At 37.8% G+C, this 17636-nt stretch overlaps 1 protein-coding gene across 4 annotated transcripts in view; it reads left to right on the forward strand.

The window, feature by feature from the left end:
- The first annotated feature begins 145 nt into the window (after positions 1 to 145).
- NFIA (nuclear factor I A) overlaps positions 146 to 17636 on the forward strand; it is a 303610-nt gene continuing 286119 nt past the window's right edge. The window contains exons 1-2 of one of the 4 annotated variants that reach the window (XM_032795522.2): positions 146 to 704; positions 7030 to 7561. In XM_032795522.2, coding sequence (XP_032651413.1) covers positions 678 to 704; positions 7030 to 7561 — 559 coding nt within the window. In that variant the 5' untranslated portion in view covers positions 146 to 677. The remainder of the gene's footprint in view (positions 705 to 7029; positions 7562 to 17636) is intronic. The other 3 variants (XM_032795524.2, XM_032795527.2, XM_032795525.2) reach the window with 3 other exon arrangements.

The following is a 17636-nucleotide window of genomic DNA, read 5'->3' on the forward strand; positions in this document are numbered from 1 at the left end:
GCTACAGTCGCAATCTAGAGGCTATACAATCGGTAGCCTGTATCGGTGAAGTTCCTTAGGCGATGCACGGACTAAGGGAGGCGGTGGGGGTGGGGTGAGGAGCTAGCACTGTGGAAAAGTAGTTTTGTTTGCTGAAGCACATCCTGTAGCCTATAGCCGCCCGTGAGTCCTGTCTGTAACTGCTCCTGACTGCGTTACCCAGTAATGCACTGAGAGCGGGGATCGGGGATAGGGAGGGCTGGCCGAGCACAGCACTGCAGCCCCTCTTCCCTCCCCTCCCTCCCCCGGGCAAGGCAGCGAGCGAGCTGCTGCTGCTCTTGGTGCGGTGCAGAGCGGAGCAGGAGCAGGAGGCGCGCGGGCAGGTTCCCGGGGAGCCTGGAAGCTGGGGGTGGGTGGGAAGTGTGTGCTATGCCTTTAACGCCTGGGTACAGTAGACATGTATAGTGTGTAGTGTAGGGAAAGTCTAGGCGGGGTTAAAGTTCAGCTCATGGAGCTGCTCAGCGCTCGCTGCAGTTTAGCAGAGTTGGAAATGTGAAAGCAAGAAGCAGGCTAGATTCTCCCCCCCCTTCTCTCTCCCTCTCTCTCTCTTTTCCTCTCTCTCTCCCTTTCTCTCTCTCTCTCTCTTTCACTCTCTCTCTCACACACACCTCCAAACCACAAAACCCCCCACAGCAGTCATGTATTCTCCTCTCTGTCTCACCCAGGTAAGCAGCTGTTCGGATGCATTTGGGGCTGGTTTTGCTGGGTGGTGCGTCTGTATGCGTTGGGGAGGGTAGTACGGGGGGAGAAATACAGCTTTAAGAAAGTAACTTTGTTTCTATTAGGTTGCATTCGTCTTCTTGCACGGCCATTTGTGTAGGCACATGGCTAATGGCGCCTACTTATTAATGGTTTAATTAATATTGGTGGTGGGGGTATTCTGCTCCTATACATTTTTGGGGGACGACGACGACCTGCACGTGTTTAGCAGGGTTGCAGCCCATGACATGCTTGGTTATCTGCAATCAATATTCACTGTTTGTGCTTCCGATGCGAGTAATGCATGAAAACATAGATGTGCTTAGGGTTTTTTTTTTAATGTAGCATTAAAAGCTGCTGCATTTTCTATTTTAAGACGTAAGGTATTGCATAGTCTGCATTGATTTCCCTCCCTAAAGTCCATACTTTTTGTTTGTAAGGGTATGGTTCGTAGATGCGGTTAAGGTTTGCCTATGAGTCTCTCTGTACATTACCCATGCCTGGACCTAGCTATATATATATTGCACCTACGCATAGATCTGCAGCTATCTACATTGCCCTGATCTATAGCCCTACATATATAAAATACACATTGCACCCATGCAATATATAGCTGCGTATAGCTGCACGCACTGCACTCCTGCATAGATCTACAGCTGTACATACATTGTACTCTTGTCCACAGATCTATATCTCTGTAAGTACACTGCAGCCGTGCAGAGATCTGCAGCTCTATACGTTGCACCCCATGCACAGATCTGTAGATGCAGCCTCTGATGGTCAAGAACGTCTAGCTCTGTCTTACTCCCTAGAAATGTACCGCTTTGACGCGCGTTGTCACTTTCCCGGGTGTCACATTTGCCTGGATGTTTGGGGAGTGGGGGAAGTTTGGATTGCAAGTTCAGTCAGTGTTTTTCACAAAGTTGGTCGAGCCCTTAGGGCGGCAAAGTTGCCTCTGTGTTATTTTTAACATTATTATTTCAAATGCCTTTTCCCCTCTACATACTCCCTCCCTCCCCATTGCATTACCCTGGATCTGTGGAGTTTAAGCTTGTGTGCTGACGCCCAGCCCTCCATTCCGGACGGTCTCTTCCTTTCACAGCTGCTGCTCTAGCTCCTGCTGTTCCAGCTACACTTAACTACTCAGGACTTTGGGCAACTTTTCCTCCCAGCCTTCTTTCCCTCCCTCTATACCTCCTCAGGCAAAGGATTGCGCTTTTGCTGCTTCAGATCCGGTGCTGGCATTTTTCATATTTATTTTCACTATTAAAAGGCATAAAGCTGAACTGAGATGTGATTTTTCTTTTCTCCAAAGCTTCCCCTCTCCTCCATATAGCTCTGTAATCCTGTCTGGGATTTAGATGCCTTCTAGTCTGACTATTATTCATAAGGATGATAGTTTCTATTTAGTTCCAGTTAAGTACCTTCTTCCATCCCTTTTAATCCAGGTTATTGCAGACATTAAATTGTACACCTTTAATTAGCAGGAGATAATCGTTTGAACTAGGAAATACTTTGTGGCAGACTCACACCAGAGATTATTTCCTCCTATATGAGAGCATTATTCCTATAATTTTATGTTTATATATGTAGAGAGAGAGAGAGAGTCATTGCTGGAGAATAACTGACTCTAATTGTGGGAATGGATAGCTTTTAGAAGTAGCCTGAATAGCTTTAAAAGTTTTTTTTTCCCTTCCATAAATCAATGAATTTGTGGTTATAGTATCCAGAAGTGACTACAGGTTGGAACTTCACTATGGTAGTAATCTTACAGTTGGTTATAGGCAGAAGGTAGATATAGTGAATGGGCTGGTGAGCTGCAGTGAAATGCGGGGGTGGGAGGGGGGTGTTTCAAATGCTGTACCTTTCTGGTCAAATTTATGCCAGTTTATCAATGCAACCAGAAATACCTACTGTCTGTTGTTTCATGTTCTGGATGATTGGTAATAACATAACTTTCAGAGAAGCAGCCATATAATATTATCCTTTCAAACTGCACACACGTAATCCTGTTTTAGTAGGCCCAGTGGGACATTAAGAAGAAAACTTAAGACAAATTTGGGGTATTTTAAAATGCTGAATGTTGTATCATTCTGTTCCAGAATTCTTGCATTCTTGTTGCACATTTGAAAAAGTAGTTTAGGGATTCAAAAGCCCTCTTATTAAAACTCCGCATTGAGAACAGAACAGTTATGTGGTTCTGTCATTTTATGTAGAAAACATATGCAAAATCATTAATAAGGGCGTAAGTAGTTTTCTATATTTCATGTCAGAATTAACATAAGCCTTTTATTTATACAAGTTTTGAAATAAATGCTTTTTAAAGTTTTGGTGAAACATTAGAGTTTTAGAGGTTGAAAACATAAGAAAGTGGATTTTTAAAAAATGGTCATAAAGCACATTAGTCCAAGTAACGCGACTGAAATGACATGACTATATGTACCTGACAGAGATCTGAATCATCTATAAGGAAAATATACACAGCATTTGTTTCACTTCCCTGCTGCATATCCAGAAAATATTTTGGGCACACGTGTACTTCTCTTTATAGATTTATGGCCAAACATTTCTAGGAACATGGGTTTTAGAGATTTTACCCTTGCTATATCTGACTTATTTTCAAACACAGCCACGTAAATATATTGTGTAAAACAATTACTCTAAAGCATTACGTTATTTTTTTAACTCTGATCTGGATTGTAAGGCTTTTTTTGTCAGTAGATTTTACAGGTTTTTTTAAGAGTATGTGAGAATTTTTATATACATATAGTTCCAAGGCCCAGCTTTTAGATACAGAATGCGCTTTGAAGCACTATATTGACATACTGAGAAAGTTTTATGATAAAGCTTCCTGTTTATCACTGTCTTTAAAAAAAAATATTAAACACATCAGTGGTGCCTTTAATTTTTTTAGAGTAATCTTTAATTGTTAAAGGAGATAACAGTGCCTTTAAACTAAACTTTTGAAATATTTTTCAACTTAATTTTTGCCTTTTCTCAGGTTATCTTATTTTCTTTAAATTTTTATATTTTGCCGTGATCATGTGATCAGACCTGCACATGTATGAATACTCGCTCTTGCATTGCTACATTTCAGCAAATTGTTTGGTATTATAACATTGAAACAAATAACTTTATTATGTGGAATAAAAGATCAGATTTGGTTGGATTAGTAGTGGATTCCTTTATCTCTGCTCATATTTTGGTAATACCATGTCACTGAGATTTAGGTAGGTTGATTTTACAGGGGAATATGTTTATGAAGACAGTTGAAAATGCTGGATGAGTTAGTCTGTCAGTCTTCTGTTCTTGAATTAACCTTTTTGTTTAGTACTTCATTTTGAAAAATCACATTGGACTGTTTATGTGATTATGTTATGTGTATATATATGTGGTTGTAGCATGTAGCAGTTTAATACAGACTAATTACTGCTTAAAATTAAATCCTCGTCTTTAGGTCATATAATGGTTCAGAGCGTTTTTAAAGCCATCCCTGTCCTGTTCCTTCCCCCCCACCCTCCTTTCAGGTTCTCTGTAGCTCATGTTTAAGATAGATTAAAGGAACTGTATTTTAGATAGTATCCAGCCTAGGTCCAAAAAAGTCATGAGCATATGGGATCAGTCAATAAGAAGTACTGTTGAAAGCTGAAAGTTCAATATTTCTGGATAAACCAAGATGTATTTAGAATTTATTAGTGCTTAAAACAATCCTCCTTTTCAACGTAGGTCTTTTCAGCGAATTGTGTGTATACCTTATCAGATAAACTTTGACTTTGTAGGAGGCCTTTTCGCACTATCGGCTCTTCTAAAAGGGGGAACGGGAGAGAACATTTAAGGATCAGAAGTGTGTTTTTATTATTTTGAATAGCTTCTGGTGAACTGCAGCTTTTACCTTTTTTTTCTTCTAAAGCTATTTTTCATTTGCAAAAGTGCAGCTACACATGTTACGTTTGCTGCCTTCTCTTAGTTTTTGAATCTACTTGCTGAAAGCTAGCAGCAATTTTTTTTTTTTTTTTACTTTATTGAAATTTGAAACCAGGATCTTCTCCAACGGGGGGGGGGGGGGGGGGGGGGAATTGCACTCACCAAAATTATTGTATTTTTACATATTATATTTTAGTAATCATTCATATTTGTAATGACTCTTGCACTGTCGTGGTGCATTGAAATATCTCTCATTTTCTGTAGTTTCTAACAATCTCCATTTTTTTCTGATGTAAATGATCTAATGTTGTTTATCGGTTTTAATATTTACATTTTAGGAACCACAGAGAATACATGCAATTAAAGTATTTAGAAAGCTAATACAAGGTCTTGAACTGTAACAGGATTTTGCTAATAGAATGTTCCTATCACCGATTTCTGGGTTTTACCTATATTTGTTTGAGCAGCAAAGGCTATTTTAAAAAAACAAAGCCATTGGAGCTGTAGAATAAGTATATTTTAACAATGTTATTTTAAAGGTTATGAAATGATTTTGATACGTGACATACTCTACATATGAATGTAAAAGAAGAAATTCAGTTAAACTGAAAAAAACAAAACAAAAATTCCTTGTTACCTTGCAAGAATGGGCATAAATTGGAGTTTAACATGCTGTAGGAAGTTTTGTGCAGTTTCATAGTGGTTTTTTTTTCTTTGCCCCACAGGGCCCAATCCTGCAAATGGGAGTAACTTCATTCATGGGAATAGTCCTATCGACCTCATGAATGAAATTAGTCCCTTGCATACATGTTTGCAGAACTGAGTCCTTAAAGTGTACATGCTTTTCTATAGATAGTATAACATCCTGTAACAGTATTACGTAGAGAAACATAACAAGCAGAATAGAATGAATTATAATATGTTTTGATCTCCCTGTCTGATTTATGTAGTATTTTTTAGGTATATTTATTTATTTAAAAAGTTGACTATAGGGATCTTTCTTGCAACATATTTATTCAAGTTCAGGAAACTTTTTAATACTGATTATTTCTGTCTCAAGTAAGATGAGTGAAATTAAAATATTATTACTGAAGGCAAGCGAAGTTTTCAGGTGGAGAAAATTATTATAAATGTGGTAAATTCTTTTATAATATATTAACAGAAATAAAAGAAAATGTATTAACAAAAAGAAATCATTTTTTGAGTGTGGATCGCTGTGGCAATGCTAAGATTTTGTGCCTTAATACTTACATAGAAGTTTTCCTCTCAAATTTTTTTTTTTTTTTAAATAGAAGGCCGTCAGAACTTGTCTTATATCCATGGCAAAATATCAGATTTATTATTTTTGGTAGGCTACATATAAATCAAACACTTTTTCTTTTATAAATTAAAAGGGTAGAGTTTAAATTTTTAATACTTTTTACTGTTAGGCGTGCTGGAGAAATTTGCAAACTGGTTACATTATTTACTGTTTCCAGTGGTACAGTAGACAGAGATTAGAAGCACCTTGTATTGTATTATAAAATAATTTATACTGGAATTTTATTACACTGCAGATTGCCATTTTCAAATATGTCTTAGGGAAAGTTTGCTGTATTTCAGACTTCCCCATTCAAACATTGATTGGCATCCAAATGTTTAGAATTTGCCAAATTGGCGGGCATATGCTGGCTACACCACAAGCAAGTGGGGTCAGGGAGAGAGCAAAGAGAGATATGCATTCTTTGAAAATGGATTAAGGTCGCTACACTCGTGTATTTTTAAACTTATTTTTTAATGATTTTAAGTTTTAGGACTGAGTCTAATAGTTACAGAATCTTCCTCATACTTAATGTGTATTTTAGTTGTTCTCTACCCTCTGTGATAGCAGTGTCATATTCTGTAGGCTGATATAATATTGAGAAAGGGTTTATATATAGATGTGTATATCTATAGATATAGTATGTGTGTGACTGTGTATACAGACGCTCCCTGACTTATGTAAGCGTTCTGTTGTGGAACACTTTGTGTAACTCAAATTTTGCGTAAGTCAGAAATGTATTCCTGACCATTATGCAAAAATAACAACAAAAAACCCCACCTATTTCTAGTTTACAGAACTTTTTCCATAAGTACGGATTTGTGTAACCTGGGGGGGCGTCTGTATACATATATACAATATATGTGTTAATATGTGTGTGAGATTACAAAGGTGCTTGTGTTTTCTGCCCTGCGTAGTATATATACATTATCATTACTTAATTCTCACTTCTAGGGGATATTAATTTCTCATATGTTAAAATTGCATTTTGAGGAGATGTTTTGAACTCTGTGACTGATTTGTTTGTGTTTTCATGACATCAGTATAATTCTTTATCTTTTCCCTAGGATGAATTTCATCCATTCATTGAAGCACTTCTGCCTCACGTCCGAGCATTTGCATACACGTGGTTCAACCTGCAAGCCCGAAAACGAAAATACTTCAAAAAACATGAAAAACGTATGTCAAAAGAGGAAGAGAGAGCAGTGAAGGACGAATTGCTGAGCGAAAAACCTGAGGTCAAACAAAAATGGGCATCCAGACTTCTGGCAAAACTCCGGAAAGATATCAGGCCTGAATACCGAGAGGATTTTGTTCTCACAGTCACAGGAAAAAAGCCTCCATGTTGTGTTCTTTCCAATCCAGACCAGAAGGGCAAGATGAGAAGAATTGACTGCCTACGCCAGGCAGATAAGGTCTGGAGGTTGGACCTTGTTATGGTGATTTTATTTAAAGGTATTCCGCTCGAAAGTACTGATGGCGAACGCCTTGTAAAGTCCCCACAGTGCTCTAACCCAGGGCTGTGCGTACAGCCACATCATATAGGAGTTTCTGTTAAGGAACTCGATTTATATTTGGCATACTTTGTGCACGCAGCAGGTAAGTGCATTTATGCAAAGTTGTCCAACTTTCTGTATATCTACAGTCCTCTGCTGTACCATCCGAGCTGAGTGTTATGACCAGTCAGAGACTGTATGAGTCAGTTTTTGAACTTGGGAGAACATGTGCCATGTAAAGGTGGTTGGCAGCATTGTTTTAACGCCAGTTCCAGGCCTGACAAGTAGGAGAATGTACACCAATATAACCTAGTTGTGAATGGACAGGTGTTCACACACTTTCTGTTGCCTTTAAGAAGTAGTAGTGTCAAGATATGTTGGTTTTCCAGTACTAACAACAATCAAATCTTTGGCACATCTAAACTGCTTTCAGAAGTGGCGGACGTTAATATTAGCACAGGAAATGTTAAAGGCTGTCTTTTAGAACTATGTAGTGGCCTGTTTAAAATGGACCTTATTTTAATACTGGTAAGAGAAAGAAGATAGCTGAACCTTTTTTTAAACTGGCTTTGTATGTGTGTTGTGTCATGTAAAGAATAAGTTCAGGGAAATAGAAGTGTCAAAAGCCTAATGGTGGTAAGGCCCAATACAAGGCCTGGTGAGTGCCTTCAGGTCATATTGACATGGGTGATAGGTGAAGGTGCTGAGAACCTTGAAGGATTGGTCCCAGAGGGAAAAGCAAAGAAATCATACAAATATGTAAATATAACAGTGCAGAGTGGATTGTGGCTAAAATAAAGGCCGTTGGCATCAAATGGGGAAAGTAAGGTCAGTGTTAAAAATGTAACTAGCACACAATAAATGAATACACTTAGAATTTGACTGATACTAAGAACTGTTGGCTTGTTTGACAATACTGCATTCAGGAGAGCGGAAATGCTTTTACATGTCATGAAATTCGCGATCTTGTCTGTGACTCCAATGCGAACCACACCCTGCCTGTGAATATTAGTATATTCAGAGGCTACCTAATAGGTCAGCTGGATAAATAACATGCAGTAGCATTTCTTTTCAATCATTCTGTTTCTGACAAAGTTGCTGTGTATGAAATGTTAGGCCCAAGTTTTTGGAGCTTGTTGACTTTTCATATATACATACTAGTTTTGCTGGATTTCATTCATAGTAGTAATTTAAGCCAGGGAGTTGCAGGGAGTTGAAAATGAGGGGAAACAAAGAGAAGTCAGTGGACTCTTATCAATAGAAACTTAATAAATATATAATAATAACAATAATAATAAAAATAATATAAATCTTGCTAAAAGAAGAGAATACATCTATTATCTAGCATTCTTTTGGGGTGATACATAAACTGCAGACTATCCGAAAGTTACCTGCAATAAAATCAATATTGTGATGCATAGTATCACTTCAGTAATTTTATTGATATACACTATGGTTAGAAGGAACCTTTGGCTAACATTGTGATATTTTACATACTTAAGCTGTGAAACTTTGTAATTAGATATGATTTGATCAATAGCACTTCACATTGCTGGGGAAGAAAATATAGACAAATATTACAGGAAGAGTGTTTTATTTACTACATGGTATGGTGAAATGGGAATGACCAATTCCTGTAGACTTACGTTTAGCACTAGTGTTGTTTAGTTAGTGTTATGTTTCATGAATTAAATGCAGGCTTCTGAAAAGTACTGGGAATTGTCAGCAGAACCCAGTGACCTCCTACCTTAAAAACCTGAATACACATTATCGTTTTTGTCTGTCATTCTGTATATGTCTAGATAAAATATGGTTGAGAGACAGAGAGAGACAAGCAGCTAAGCTAAGTACGTATGTAATATAAGGGGGCCTAAAATGATAGTTTTTTTCTGTTATGGCAGTCACACATTAGATATGTAAAGAGTCTAATAATATTTTGTTTAGCAGCATACCATCTTATACCATCTTATCAATATGACAGTGGTAACAAACAGACCGCAGTGGCACTTACTGTTCTTTGGACTAAACCTTTGCCACAGGAACTTAAACATTAGACTTAATCTTCATTTACATTTATAGCCTCTTTTAAACTGTAAACCTCTCACCCTAACTATACAATTTAATATTTTACCTATTGCTTACTGATTGTATATATTGCATGACACTGCTATTGCAGTAGTTTGTGCTAGGATGTTAAGAAATCTAATCATAAGGTGGGACTAAATGGTTGTAAAATGTTATTTAGGAAGCAAGCAGTGTAGTAATTGCCTTAAAAAGACGTAATGAAAGCATCGTGTATAAGGCTACCTTTTGGGTTTTTTGTTTTCCTCTGATGTATCCCAGAATTCTTTGTTACACCTGAACACTGGCCAAGTCAACGGTGATTGGTTCTCACAGAACCGCAGTAATGGCAGCTAATGCTATATACGCAACAGGAAAATGACAAAAGAAAATAGTAAGCGTCCTTTGTCTTAGAATATTTCAGACTTGATTTCAGAGATTTACAGACCTGTTATTTATGCCGAGGAAGTTGCCAACACAAATATTAGGTAGATTGGTCAACTTACATATAGCTGATTTGACAGGCATCTGCTATCATGCAGAAGATTTGTAAACACTAAACAATATTTTTACCTCTTTAAAAGTTTTGAGAAGTTGCCAGTATTGGCAGGAGGCACAGACTTTGAAACGTGCTTTAAGATACGTGCCAAAACCATTGTGGCCTTTTCACCCATAGTGCTTGCTTCTTTTTAATATTTATTTGTTTATTTATTTAATAAATTAATTCTGTTCCACTGTGCCTTGTTCTAGATGATTTCAACAGTGAGATGTTCCTTTCCATCTAAATGTGTACGATAATTATTGCTTCAAGTCCAGGCTTTCTCTTTAGTTGGACACTGTCATCTATAAGAGAATAACACGTGCCCAGATTTAAATAATGCTTCTGACGAAGCAGATTCAGCTACAGAATGAATTATTCTCTTTTAAGAACTGCTATATAAAAAACAAGAAAACTCAAGTATGTGAATACACAAGCTGCATGCCATTTTTGTAAGAAAATAAGGAATGTTGGTGTTTTCTGAATTAGAAGATCACTCAAAATGTATTGCCCTTTAGAGCATCAGCTCCAATTTGCAGTTTGTAACCTATTTAAGAAAAGTATTCTCATACCCTTAACTTGGGTTGGCTTTTTAATTTTCATTTATTCTGCATATGTTTCAAATGACAACTTGGAAACCACTGTGGCAAACCGTTTTCTTTGTGGGAGTGTAACAGTAAAGCTAATTTATGACCAGTCCTTTACCAGATGATCTGTATCAGAGTCTACAATAAACCAGGCACGTGGCAAGGTCACAATTTAAGTTGTTAAGGTCATAACCTTAGCCACCAGGCATTTGACCTTTTAGATAAAGTTAACCTTTGTTCATTAGTAAGCACTCAACCAAGAACTTTCTTGAGTTTTTTACTGCTTCAGAGTTACTTCTGCTAATGTGATCGGATTGTAGAGAAGATTTGCAGCTGAAGTAGTTAAATTTTCCGAGAGGTCAGGTTTTTTACAGAGTTCTTGAGTGGACAAAGCTAGGTTGTAATCTGTAGGCCGACAAAGTGATAACAACACAACACTTGATTTTTTGACAGACGTTATTCACTCTAGGGAAGAATTAAGGCTAGCTAGAAATTTGCCACTCAGAATCTTTTGATCTTTAAGACAGACATTTAAAAACGCTAAATTTTAATAAACCTGGGATTTTTAAAATTTAAATAAAGCCTTTTTTCTGATTTTAGTAATATTAAAAAATGAAGCCAAGGTGGAAGTAAGAAGTCTAATGTATTTGTGTAACTGTGAAAGTTTACTTCATGTTGAAATACCTATTGTGGATAATTTGCTGTGTACAGTAATACTACGTACACATGACTGTAAACATAAAATAGACACATTTTATGCTGTAATTGGTGGCATTTTAATATTTATACTTAGGCTATAATAAAGTATCAATTGAAATAATGCACGTACAGGAAACATACTTGCATATATTCACAATATCAGTGTAAGTATCTTTTAGATCCAAGTCAGAAAGGTACATAACACTTTGTGCCATCATCTTTTAGTGCAATTGTTATTGATTGTTGCTGCATTAATCCTGTTAATAGCTTCAGTTGTTCAGTATGTATCTGTAATGTGAAAGGTGTTTTAACAGTACTGTACATCATAAAAAGAGCTGTCGCAGCATCCTGAACCCCTGAGATCTGCTCTGCAAAAGTCTAGTGTTTTACTGTGTAAAGTGTTACCATTTACCACGTTACATACACTACATTGTTACCTTAATTATGTTGTAGTGAAAGCTCATTTTTAATTACGTAGGTTACTTTCTTGGTTTTCTCTGAGACAGAATTTATTATTTAATTTAAATCAAAAGATAGAGTCCAATGCTAGTTTTTGATGCATTTTGTTTTTATTTTGGCTATGTTATTGCCATTCCATCATACAGATAGCCACGATATGCAGATTGGCCAGATGGTTGTGTTAACAGATTGAGAACCCACTTCCCACTGCTAAAGAGCAGGTGTAAGATCAGTAGGATTTTTTTTTTCTTCCCAAGATTCATCCCAAATGCTCATTAGAATAGTACTTAATGATTTAAAAAAAGGCCACATTTCAAAATATCATCATATCTGTCATGAAGTCAATGTGTAATGCTCTCTGCAATTTATATGTATATCTGGAGATATTTTAAGCATATCCTCACTATGAGACTGTTGGAAATTGACTTCTAATACATGACTGTTGAAGTCCAGCGTATATCAAAAGCAGTCTTAAACGTTTCACATGTGAAGCTGGATGTTACTGACACACAAGCATTACTTCATTACTGGGCTGCATGTGCAGATCCAAAGGAACCTGGCTACATCAATATTCAGAAAATCTCTTAACGTCTCAGTATTTATATGTTTGTTTTTCATGGGTCTTCTTGCTATAGAGGAACATTTATGGGTTAAAAGTAATGTGAGATGTAGTGCTCTCAGCATATTTCCACCATCAAAGATGATCAGATCTTGTATTATTTCAAGCCCATAGAAGGCTCCCATTAAAAAGAAAAGAAGCCTGCAGAAAACATAAGTACTCACAACTGGAGTTGGAATACAAAGACTAAAGTCTCTGGACAACCATAGTTTAATAGAAAACACACACACACACACACACACACACACACACACACACACACACACACACACACACACACACACACACACACACCACACACAGTCTATGGTGTAGAAAGTTGGAAAGTGAAATAATCAGTCTCTGCTCCTTGCAGGAGCAAACAGCAGTTGACAGAAGCAGGATTTAGGTTGGGACAACTGCTTTCACCCTGCTGTTGTAATTGAGATGGTAAGTGGCTGTGTTAATTCTAACCCTAGCTATAGCGAAACTTGTGACTGTTTGCTATATCACGAACCATTGGCAGTTCACTCATGTGGTTTAGCTTTCTCCTTTCACCACCAACACCCAAACAAACAGTGGCCACATATGCTTTCAGTGTGGCTAGAATATTTTCCAGGTGATTTTTGAAGTCAGTAACGTAATAATATTACTTACATGTGTTGTTCTACAAGCAGAGGTGATCTGGAGTGAGACAGTAGATAGTGTGGGTGAAAAATTAAAAGTCTTTGAATGGAGGTCAGTGCATTTATAACTGTGAGGTTTGTGTGTTGGTAAGAAAGTTAGCCAATGCTGCTGGCTGGGTTTTGACTTGTCTACAGTTACTGCATTTTTATATTTCCCTTCTTTTCCACCCAATGATGAATAGCATTAATTTAAATCTATTTAAGGCGAGTGTGGGAGAAACCACAATCTTTGTTGTGGTCACTGCTGTACACAGCAGGGCTGAATGTTTCATTTGGTTGAGGCCTCAGAGCAGATTCTAGAGGACCCAAAACACCATGTCAGCCTTTCAAGCCCTGCAGAGAAGCAGTGGAAATTCTGATTCTTCACAAATGCCGATATTTATTATTATGACTTTTTTTTTTTGTTTCAATGTAAAGGAGAGGATGCCTGTCCATGGCTCTGTGCGTTCAAACAGTTATTGAAAAGAACATTCCTTTCCAGAATAACCACCCAGCAGTGTACTGAAACCACACACACAACCAAATTAAATTAACATAACCAGCTAGTAATTCAAAGCAGCAAAATAAACCCAACTCCATCAACTCCCTCACTCTCAACCCTTCCCAGAGCTCTAGCAAAGAGATGTTCTTCACAGCACGTCCTACGCATCACTAGTTTGGGGCTGTTTAGAGCTGGATAGGTGGGAGTAAATTCCAGACCAAAGTATCCTTTCTGGAGAACTCCCTGCTGGCGGGTTCTGCATCAAGCGGGTTCCAGCTCATGTAGCTTTGCTAGCCACAGCTGTGGCTGTAGCATCCATTCTGGATTATTTAAAATGAATTGGAGGATTGTAATTACCGATTAAATATGCAAATTGAAAAATCAGGGCCACTTATTTAATCATTGCCATAGCAGTCACTGTGGTTGACTGTGTGTCTTATCACAGAGAGAGCTTGAAGCAGGTGGAGTTCTTTGTGAAATAAACGAGATAGTTTTAATCCCAGGTAGGTACAAAGATACCCTTTGATTAATTTAATTTGTTCAGTTAATTATTTGTATTATGGTAGCACCCTGAGTCCACGATCAGTTTCAGAGCACTGTTGTATTAGGCACTGTGCGAACATAGAGATAGATGAGATTCTTGCCTGCAAAAGTTTACAATCTGAAGCTTTGGCTGGCTTGATCCAGATTCTCCAGGCAAGTTTTTCAAATGTTTAAACCTGAGGTGCAGAAGGTTAAGCGCACAAATCATACTGAGGTCACCTAATTAAATGACTTGATTTTCAAAAGGGCTGAGCACCTGCAGCTGCTGTTGATTTCAGTGGGAGTTTTGCCCAAGTAAGTTAATTCTGTTTGGTTCTGCGAGGAGTCGGAGAGTTTTCTGACCAGCTCTAGTCTTTACTATATTATTCTATTCAGTGGATCATAGTCTTCCATCACTAGCAAGAGTGCAATGGGGTCTCCACTGATGTAAATAAAAATAATGTATTTATATGCTTTGGACAGTGTTTAATAACTGTGTAACTTTGTTGACGTGAGTCAACGAATTTGGCTATTTGAGCTTAATTCTGTCTGTAGATGTGTTCATATAACTCATTAAGAGTAATGCATATATCTCTAATGGCAGGATTTAGCTATTTTAAAGCAAATAACATTTCTTTGGGTCCGATTTATAGCTATCCTCCATAAAATATATACGTGCATCCATCTTGTGTTTACTAAACGCACGAGTGCATGTGCAAAATGGAGAATGGTGCCGAATAAACTGCTTTGAGCTGTGTTTTGTGTGTATAAACTTGGGTTTTGTCTGTGCAAATGGGCTGCTCCTTCATATTTGACTCTTTGAGCCCTACATTTAGAAACCTTTTTGAATCTTTAAAATTTGAGGGAAAAAATACTTAATGTGATTCTTTACTAAGACTGGATGCTGTCAAGTGCCATCATATGCCTACAGTCGAAGCCTTAAATAAAGACAGACAAATTTGTTACATTGTAAAGGCCTGTGGCTGCAACTTTATTGAAATGTTAATTAAACCTTCCAGGTAAACATCTAAACTCATTTGGGCCATTGTGACAACCAAACCATTGAGAGTCAGTACAGAAGTATATCATCCCCACTCACAGTTCTAGACTCATGAAAAGAACCGGCCATGCCATATGTGTATTTCAGCATGAGGCTTGTCCCCATACTGCTGTTGTCTCTGAGCTCCTTTGGGGCCAAGAAACATGTTACACATCACCAGGGATCTTGTAATTGCAACAGATTATCCTATAACCATTAGTGTTGAGTTTGGCAAAAGCTCTCCTGATGGGGACTGCTGAGGGCACTGCCTAACCAGACCTTGGGGATGAAATTTAGCTCTGATCATATACCAGAAAAGAGGGAAGGGAAGAATCCCATGGAAAGGTGAAAACCTTGATTTGGGTCAGTTTACCAAAGAGGGAAAATTCCTTCCTAATCCCATAAGTGATAGACAGTAAAATCTGGTGCAATTCTAAGGAGAGCTAAAACAAACGCAGAGGCAAATCCATATCCAGCCATGGCAATAAGCTGCAACTGATCCATGCATTGGGAGAGTGAAGGGAAAAAACTCCCCATCTGAAGAGACTGGAGCATGCTCTCCAGTTTCTAAATAACTTCCATCCCTATCTCCATCTCATCCTGGTTGGCCAATCAGGTGCCGTGGCAGGTTTTAAAATGGCCAATTGGTCACTGCCTTGGGCTCAGGGAGAGTGCTCTTTCTTCATAAAGCCTTTATATCGTAGTGATACGAGCTGAGTAAAATTGAGATCAGGCTAGATTTAATTCTGAGCTATTCTGAAGTTTTCATGGCTTTAGTGAAAAATGTCTGTCACTCAAAACCTAGATTTGAATTTAGTTCTTCACACCCCGGGACTGAAAAGCTCCACACAACTGTGTGATTTTGGAGTGGAAAGCAGTTAGCATATTTGGGCAGGATGATATAGACAGTATGTCTGCATTCCTTTAAAATATAAATCTCGGTCATTTAATTATGTTTTCAGAGGGCAGATATGAGGATATACTGCAAAACTCATTACCTGTTATACCGGAATGATAATCTTATTAACCTTGCTTTCTACTTTTTAATTTTATTGTGCACCCTGTATAACTCTTACCATATCAAAAATAATTGCTTGGCGAACACATGATGTCAGAGGTCTGATACAACATTTATCTTCACAAGTGAGGAGACTGATAACTTGCGAGTTGCATAACTGCATGCAAGGGATCAGATAGCGCCTCACAAGAGAAGGAGAGTGAAGATCATTGTCAGCCGATAATATATAAGACAAGATGCAGGCATGTGTGTTTGTACTTTGGATTGAAAATCAGTCTTGCAAAACTGTTGTGAAAATTGACCACTGTTTGTCAAAATATGCTTGTTTGTCCATTGATGATGATAATCGCCTCCCCCCTCCCTGTTTTACTCACACATTAACTAATACTTGCTTAAGGTGAACAAAATGTTCAAGGCTGATGTTTCCAGCCAACCACACCCCTCCAGTTGGATTTTCTATCATGAACCCTTACACCTCACACAGTTCCACTGAGATCTTTCTCTCTCTCTTTCAGTCTTCAGTATATATTGGATATATTCTCCTTTATTTTGTTATCTGGGGGTGGTGAGTGGAGGGAAACAAATGCCATAATAATATCCCTTTTCAGAAGAATATAGTTTAATTTTGTGTGTGCATGCAGCAGCTGCCATTGGCAAGCTCTTGTCTTTGTTGCCATGGTTTTTATTGCATGTGTGCCAGAACCTCACTGGATGGTTCAGCATGATCCCGTTATTGGATGAGATGTATCTATAGTGAGTCACAAAATTGTCATTAGATTGGTGGATTTAAAAAGTAGGATTATTCAAACAGGTGGGTCGATTATGATGAAGGGTTATTTGGTGGTTGATGACATAATAAATTGGATAGCGCTGGTTAAAAATACCACAGAGGAATGTTTTTACATATAGGAAAAGAGCCCAACAATATCCTCCAGTTGAACTATGAAGAGGCAAAATAAAATGGAATAGACACAAGTTAGGTCAGTTGTTTTATTCAGTGCCATTGATGATGACAATTATATAAATACACATGTTGGATCCAGTCCTTTAGTTCATTCCTTCTTAAAACTCTCACTGCAGCTATTGGGAGCTTCATGCATTGACAGTAACACCAACTCCATGGTGTTTAGTTATTCCTAAACCATTAAAATAGTTGCAAGATGAGGGGCCAGTGTTGATGTAAGGATCAGAGCCTGAGTGGTACACGTGGAAAGCATATATTGGACCTGCTTGAGATCTATTTGTGAAAAGTTCTGTATAAGAGATAGGTATTATTATTTTATTACTCATGGTTCTTTTAGTTGGGCATGTTGAGACTTAAGACAGGCAAAAGAATGAATCTGGTCAGTGGTACACCATTCTGTGAACTATAAAACTGACACTGTATGCCTTGTAATCGTGTGTGGTGTTAGCAAGACCCCTTGACTCTGCTATAGCTGTTACTTGCTATGACTATAGAGATGTAGCTACTATTACTCTTGTTCTTTGGT

This window comes from Chelonoidis abingdonii, chromosome 7 (genome assembly GCF_003597395.2).
Source record: "Chelonoidis abingdonii isolate Lonesome George chromosome 7, CheloAbing_2.0, whole genome shotgun sequence".
Lineage (NCBI taxonomy): Eukaryota > Metazoa > Chordata > Testudines > Testudinidae > Chelonoidis > Chelonoidis abingdonii.